Source organism: Mandrillus leucophaeus, unplaced genomic scaffold (genome assembly GCF_000951045.1).
Source record: "Mandrillus leucophaeus isolate KB7577 unplaced genomic scaffold, Mleu.le_1.0 Scaffold14, whole genome shotgun sequence".
Lineage (NCBI taxonomy): Eukaryota > Metazoa > Chordata > Mammalia > Primates > Cercopithecidae > Mandrillus > Mandrillus leucophaeus.
Window position 1 is genome coordinate 2,390,020 of NW_012101365.1, and position 8,152 is coordinate 2,398,171.

The window sequence follows — 8,152 nt, forward strand, 5'->3', positions numbered from 1 at the left end:
TCCCAAAGTGCTGGGATTATCGGTGTGAGCCACCTTTATCTGTTTGTCTATCTATACCAATACTATATATATGTATGTGTGTGTGTGTGTGTGTGTGTGTGTGTGTGTGTATATATATATATATTTTTTTTTTTTTTTGAGACAGAATCTCGGTCTGTCACCCAGGCTAGAGTGCAGTGGTGTGATCTCTGCTCACTGCAACCTCCACCTCCCAGGTTCAAGTGATTCTCCTAGCTCAGCCTCCTAAGTAACTGGGACTGTAGGCATGCACCACCACGCCTAGCTAATTTTTGTACTTATTAGTAGAGATGAGGATTCACCATGTTGGCCAGGCTGGTCTTGAACTCCTGACCTCAGGTGATCTGCCCGCCTTGGCCTCCCAAAGTGTTGGGATTACAGGCCCGAGCCATCACGCCCAGCCTACTGTCTTGATTACTCTAACTTTATATGAAGTCTTGAAATTAGGTAATGTGACTTCTTCAACTATGTTATTCTGTTTCATAATTGTTTTGGTTGTTCTAGGTTCTTTGTATTTCCATATGAATCATAAAAACAACTTGTCAATATCTACAAAAAGGACTACTGGTATTTTAGTTGGGATTGCATTGAATCTATAGGTCAGTTTGAGGAAAATTGCCATTTAATAACGTTGAGTCTCCTGTTTTGAAAAATAGAGGTGAGGTCTCACTACGTTGCCTAGGCTGATCTCATAGTCCTAGGCTCAAGCAACCCTTGTGCCTCAGACTCCCGAAGTGTTGGGATTACAGGCATTAGCCACCATGCCTGGCACTAATCTCCTGATTCTTGAACCCAGTATATCTCTGCATTTATTCAGATCTTTAATTTCTCTCAGCATATTTTGTCATGTAGCTGGGACTACAGGCGCCTGCCACCACGCCTGGCTAATTTCTATAATTTTAGTAGAGACGGGGTTTTACCATATTGTTCAGGCTGGTCTCTAACTCCTGACCTCAGGTGAGCCACCTGCCTTAGACTCCCAAAGTGCTGGAATTACAGGCGTGAGCCACTGCACCTGGCCAACACCTGGAACATTTCTTTGAACATCTGTTATTGTCTCAAACACTGGATGCCCCAAAAACCCTGTGCTTAAAAATGAATGGTGAAACCTATTTGGTAACGTCTTTATTTTCAGGTTGCTGGAGGAGCCAGTATGAGTCAGATTTCAGAAGCTCTGAGCCGATACAGGAACAGATCATGTTTTATGAAGGAAGCCCTCTGCAGGCTATTCACAGAGACATTTTCAATGGAGGTAACCATGCCTGCTATTTTAAAGGTAATTGAAGAAAGAAAAATTTTATTATTACTTCTTAACTTGGTTCAATTAATAATTGTTAATGAACCACACTGAATATAATAAATTATATGCTTTATTCTATAGTGAGTCAAGTGCTCTCATAGAGCAAAGAAAAGAATGTTAAGCTTAGCTGACAAAGTGTCTTTTGCTTTGAGCATCTGGATTTATGTGGAATAAATTTGAATCAAAACAGTTAAAATTTGGTCTAAGTAAGGGACTAATAGGATCATGTGGTAAGTGGCTTGGGAAAGAAAACTGCAGTTATTTATTTTTCTTTTATACATGTGTTTATTTGAAACATAGTTGTTTTTAGTGAAACATGACAATGAAAGGTCTTAAGAAAAATCTTGTCTTTTATTATTTGTAATTTTTTGCAATTCTTTAAAAATATGGATATTTCCCCAGCACTTTGAGAGGCTGAAGCGGGTGGATCACGAGGTCAAGAGATTGAGACCATCCTGGCCAACATAGTGAAACCCCATCTCTACTAAATACAATACAAAAATTAGCTGGGCATGGTGGCGCGCTCCTGTAGTCCCAGCTACTTGGGAGACTGAGGCAGGAGAATCGCTTGAGGTTGCAGTGAGCCGAGATCGCGCCACTGCCCTCCCTCCTGGTGACAGAACGAGACTCAAAAAATATATATATATATTTTTACAGCATGGGCGATTAACTTTATTTACAGCTCAAAAGCAATAATGTATAAAGAAAAACTCTGGGTCAGCTGTGGTGGCTCATGCCTGTAATCCCACCACTTTGGTTGGGAGGCCCAGATTGGAGGATTTCCTGAGGCCAAGAGTTCAAGACCATCCTGATCAACATTAGTAAGACCCTGTCTCTACAAAAATTTAGAAAAAAAAAAAAAAAAAATAGCTCTGGCTGGGCGCCATGGCTCACACCTGTAATCCTAGCACTTTTTGGGAGGCTGAGGTGGGCAGATCACCTGAGGTCAGGAGTTCGAGACCAGCCTGGCCAACATGGTGGAACCCCATCTCTACTAAAAATACAAAAATTAGCCAGGCTTGGTGGCAGGTGCCTGTAATCCGAGCTACTGGGGAGGCTAAGACAGGAGAATCACTTGAACTTAGGAGACGGAGGTTGCAGTGAGCTGAGATGATGCCACTGCACTCCAGCCTGGGCGACAGAGTGAGACTCTGTCTCAAAAAAAAAAAAAAAAAAAATTAACTGGGCATGATTGCACATGCCTATAGTCCCAGCTACTTGGGTGACTGACATTGGAGGACTTTGTGAGCTGAGGAATTTGAGGTTGCTACAGTAAGCTATGATGGTGCCACTATACTCCAGCCTGGGTAACAGAGCAAGATCCCAACTCGAAAAAATAAATAAAAAATTCTGGGCCTTTTTTTCCATCTGTAAGGAAGAGATTGAATTAAATGTTCTTCTGTTTTTGTTTGTTTGTTTTTGTTGTTGTTCTTTGAGACAGGGTCTCACTCTGTTGCCCAGGCTGGAGTGCAGTGGCATGATATGGTCTCAGCTAACTGCAGTCTTGACCTCCTGGGCTCAAGTGATCCTCCTGCCTCAGCCTCCTGAGTAGCTGGGACTATAGGCGTGCCCCACCATGCCTGGCTATTTTTTTGTTTTTTCTATAAAGATGAGGTCTTACTATGTTGCCTAGACTGAATTTAGATGTTCTAAATTTATTTTCATGCTAAGAGTCTATAATTTTTGTGAAAATCACATTTCTTTTGGTTTCTGGATTTCTAAATTGCAGATGATGGCAATCTAATGAAACTGAAAAATCAATTTAGCAATATACAAAAAAATGTCATTTTCCATAGCAGAAGTATATCCCAGGTCTGTCTCTAGTAGAGGAAACAGATCACAGTGTCCCTGCATGGCAGAGCAGGTGGGGTCTAAGCTTGGAACAATGCCTTCATTTTACATTTGTGTTCTAGGTCTTCCACAGTATAGCTTCAGGTTACCTAATGTTTTGTTTTACCATGTTTCAAATTCTTCTCTGTTGGTGGATTTATCCCATCCTTTTTTTCCACTTTGTTTTTCTTTATCACGCTTCTTTTCCCTAGGAATACCCTGTCCATTCTGCCCCCACATTTATCTCCTCCTGTGTAAGTCCTGAGACTCTGCCTAAATGTGCTCTCTCAATGAGTTCTTTTGATTCTCTCCCAGAAATGACCACTCTCTCCATAATTACTGTCCTCAGACATCACTTCATTGATGCGTCTTTTATGGTGCTTTTCTTCCATTTTATTTTTTTGGCATTTCTCACAGTGTTATTACTCTCACAAGGCTTTATGCTAATGAGTAGCTCTCACTCATGTTTGTGTCCCCTGCAGCGCCTGTCACAGTAGCTTGTATGGAGTGAGGCTCAATAAATGATTTTGAGTTAATTTCACAGATAAAGAAACAGAGTTCTTGAGAAAGGAAGTGACTTGGCCAAAGTCGCACAGATAGTGACTCCATTTGGATTAGAAGACTTTGCTGTAATACTCTGATGTACTAAAGAATAAATGCTTGGAGTAGGGAAAATCTGTTCCTGTCCCAATAAACGAAGATTTCTGCCAACCAAAACATGGACAAGACAGCATAGAGAATATCAGTGGCATCATATGCACTAAAAACAAGTTCATCTTCAGCTTGTGGCTGTAGGAATGAGGAATCACCCGTTGGATTTGCCAGTGCAGTTCACAGCCAGTGCTTGCGCTCTCAACCTAACACGCCAGGGCCTGGCCAAGGGGATGCCTGTTCGCCTGTTGTCAGAGGTCACCTGTCTACTTTTCAAGGCTCTGAAAAATTTCCCCCATTACCAGCAGGTAATTTCAATTGAATATTTGTTTGTGCTTTTTTCGTTGTTGTTGATACAGAGTCTAAGCTCTGTTGCCCAGGCCAGAGTGCAGTGGCACTGTTTGTTTTTGGGTTTTTTTGTTGTTTGTTTGTTTTAAAGACAGAGTCTCTCTTTGTCGCCCAGGCTGGAGTGCAGTGGCATGATCTCGGTTCACTGTGACCTCTGTCTCCCGGATGCAAGCAATTTTCCTGCCTCAGCCTCCTTAGTAGCTGGGATTACAGGCGTGCACCACCACGCCCAGCTAACTTTTGTATTTTTAGTAGAGATGGGTTTCACCATGTTGGTCAGGCTGATCTCAAACTCCTGACCTCGTGAGCCACCATGTGTGGCAGACAATTTGTGTTTTTTAACTTTAGGATAAATATGTGAAAAATATATTATTTAGTTCTGGTTTTTCGCCCTATTAGAGAAAGAGAATAGATAAAGGAGTTTGTGTTTGTTATAGAAAAAATAGGAAATATAGATAAGCAGTGAGGTTAAAATTTTCTTTTTCTTTTTCCTTTTTTTTTTTTTTTTTGAGAGATTTTCACTCTTGTTGCCCAGGCTGGAGTGCAGTGGTGTGATCTCGGCTCACTGCAACCTCTGCCTCCCGGGTTCAAGCGATTCAGCTGGGCCTACATGTGCATGCCACCACAGCTGGCTAATTTTTTTTTTTTTTTTTTGGGATAGTCTTGCTGTGTCACCCAGGCTGGAGTGCCGTGGCGCGATCTTGGCTCACTGCAAGCTCCACCTCCCAGGTTCATGCCATTCTCCTGCCTCAGCCTGCCAAGTAGCTGGGACTACAGGCGCCCGCCACCATGCCCAGCTAATTTTTTTTTTTTTTTGTATTTTTAGTAGAGATAGGGTTTCACTGTGTTAGCCAAGATGGTCTCGATCTCCTGACCTCGTGATCTGCCCGCCTCGGCCTTCCAAAGTGCTGGGATTACAGTCGTGAGCCACCGTGCCTGGCCTACACACATTTTCATTTTTATTATTTTTTTTGAGATGAAGTCTCACTCTGTTGCCCAGGCTGGAGTGCAGTGGCATGATCTTGGCTCACTGCAACCTCTGCCTCCTGCCTCAGCCTCTCGAGTAGCTGGGATTACAGATGCACGCCACCATGCCTGGCTGATTTTGTATTTTTAGTATAGATGCGGTTTCACCATGTTGGCCAGGCTGGTTTTGAACTGCTGACCTCAGATGATCACCTACCTTGGCCTCCCAGAGTGCTGGGATTACAGGAGTGAGCCACCATGCCTGGCCCCCTCCCCAACACATTTTTAAAATGAAAAGGTAGATGATGGACTGGGAAACATGTTCATTTTATATATATGAGAATCGACTTCATTCAGAGTATCTAAAGAACTCAGCTTGTCAATACAGTACAAATAAACCAGTTATAAAAATGATCAAAGAATTTGAACAGTTTGGTAGTTTCTTTACAAGTTAAATATATACTTTATAAACTACCTAGTCATTCCACTCCTAGGTATTTATTGAAGATAAATGAAAGCATGTATCCATATAAAGATATTTACATGAATGTTCATGGTACCTTTAATTGCCAAAAACTTGAAACATACCAAATGTCCAACAACAGGTGAATAGATACATTGTAACAAATCTATTTAGGGAAACACTGGTTGGCACACAAAGAGATGAAGTACTGATATCTGCAGTGTAGATGACACTCAAAAATGTTATATGCTTAGCAAAACAGGCCAAACTCAAAAGAGCAGAACCACATGATTCCATTTGCATAACACCTTAAAAAAACTAATCTATAATGATTGCAATTTTCCAAGGATAGGGTTACAGGGTTGAGACTGACTGGAAGAGGGGACAGTGGAACTCTCTGGGGAGATAGAAGTATTATATCTTGATTGTAGCAGTGGTTACACAGGGGTATACATTTGTGAAATCTAATTCAAATGTGTACTTTGTAAAGGGAGTTGATTTTTTAAAAAATACAATTAGGAAGGTGGTTTTCCTCATTTATTTCTACCTTACTTTTAAAGTTGGAAAATCCTACTCAGTCTTCATTCCCTCATGACAGTCATCAGTTATAGCATTAAATGAAAATTGTGGATAGGGACAGGTATTTTCTTATGAGCTCTCAATAAGAGCTTTTGAGCTTTTCTTATGAGCTCTCAATAAGAAAAGCTCACTGGTAATACTTCCAAATACATAGAATCTTTGTTTAGAATGGAATGTTACATTTGTTCAAAATTATTTTTCTTTATTCTCTAAAAGTTACAGAAGAATTGTCTTCTCTCCTTAACCAATTCCAGGATTCTTGTGGATGTTCCCTTTGACAGGCAAGTATAAGACTTGGTCATTTGATTGGGGTGTTGGCCTTTGGTTATTAAATGCAGGGGCCTGATTAAGGCTGGGATAAGGTGTTTGGAGAGAAGGTTCTGTTGAGCGTCTTCCACATAGAAGTGATTAGAAGTACCCTACTTGAAAATGTCTCCTAAAGTGATTCCAGTACAGGATAGTGGGTAAGAACAGGTTCCGAGAGCCAAACATACTTGGACTTAAGATCTAGCCCTTTCATTATCTTTGCTTATAAGTTTCCTCATTTGTTAAATAATGCCTCTTACCATCGTTAGATACGATAGTGTCTGTAAAGTACAGGCTATTCTAAAGAATATTAGTAATAGGCCGGGCGCAGTGGCTCACGCCTGTAATCCCAGCACTTTGGGAGGCCGAGGCGGGTGGATCACGAGGTCAGGAGATCGAGATCACCCTGGCCAACATGGTGAAACGCCATCTCCACTAAAAATACAAAAATTAGCTGGGCATGGTGGCGGGCGCCTGTAGTCCCAGCTACTTGGCAGGCTGAGGCAGGAGAATCGCTTGAACCCCAGAGGCGGAGGTTGCAGTGAGCCGAGATCACACCATTGCACTCCATCCTGGGCGACAGAGCGAGACTCCATCTCAAAAAAAAAAAAAAAAGAAAGAAAGAAAAAGAATATTAGTAATTTATTCACTTTGTTATGTAATTATTATTTTAATAGTAATTTACTTTTTAATTATTTAGAAAATCATCATCATCCTAGCCATTCCAGAAGGATTTCCCTTGAGGCTTTAGCAGTCTCTCGGATTCACAAGTTTTAAAACATTTGTAATAGCTGACATAAAAGAGCAGAGAAATGAGGCACAAGCTAACAAGAGCAAAGCCCCTGATTTGTGAATACAAGGTTTAGGCTCAGTCACTTTGTAACTGAGTGATGTTTGCTGCAGCATTTTAGCATTGTCTGCTACTCAGATTACAAATTGCTACCACTCTGGAAATTCTCTTTCTTTTTCAGACCCATTGTAGTAGAAACTGGATGATAAATACATTTTTTCTTAGATTTGCTCATCTTTATGTAAATTCTGTGTATTTTGCTCACATTCTTATTTGCATACTCTCCTATCCCCTGCCTGGTCTCTCTGCCAAATGCTCTTGGTTTTCATAGTTGAGGATGTAAAAGTCCAAGACTGTTTTTGTTATAGAATTACTCGGAGAATGCTAAATGATTTCTTCTGTGTAGTTTCACAAACTTTCTATATAGTTGTGAGAAAAATAAATACTGCTTTTCAGGTTTGATGCTGCCAAGTTTGTCATGAGATGGCTCTGTAAGCATGAAAACCCCAAGATGCAAACAATGGCAGTGAGTGTCACCTCTATTCTAGCTCTGCAGGTATGTGATTTCTTAAAGGCAAGATTTCTGTCTCTCTAGTTTTCATACAGGTTCCATAGTTCACTTGAGTCTTTCTGTTTGCTTACAGCTCTCACCTGAGCAAATGGCACAGCTTGAAGAGCTCTTCATGGCAGTTAAGGTAGGTTCCTTATCACGTTCATAACCTTTTTTTTTTTTTTTTTAAAGTCAAATTTATTATTGTAGCTCAAAAAAAAATCAAATCATTCCAAAAGGCCTATTAAAGTGAGAAATCTGAAAGACTTTCTCCCCAGAAGAAACTTTCTAATTTTGTAGCTATTTCTTTTGATATATACCTCTACGTATCTTTTTTTTTTTTTTTTTTTT

At 40.6% G+C, this 8,152-nt stretch overlaps 1 protein-coding gene across 1 annotated transcript in view; it reads left to right on the top strand.

The window, feature by feature from the left end:
- ZYG11A (zyg-11 family member A, cell cycle regulator) overlaps positions 1-8,152 on the top strand; it is a 59,425-nt gene that overhangs the window by 22,452 nt on the left and 28,821 nt on the right. Inside the window, exons 4-8 of the mRNA XM_011973882.1 lie at positions 1,154-1,294; positions 3,931-4,107; positions 6,372-6,436; positions 7,708-7,807; positions 7,896-7,946. Coding sequence (XP_011829272.1) covers positions 1,154-1,294; positions 3,931-4,107; positions 6,372-6,436; positions 7,708-7,807; positions 7,896-7,946 — 534 coding nt within the window. The remainder of the gene's footprint in view (positions 1-1,153; positions 1,295-3,930; positions 4,108-6,371; positions 6,437-7,707; positions 7,808-7,895; positions 7,947-8,152) is intronic.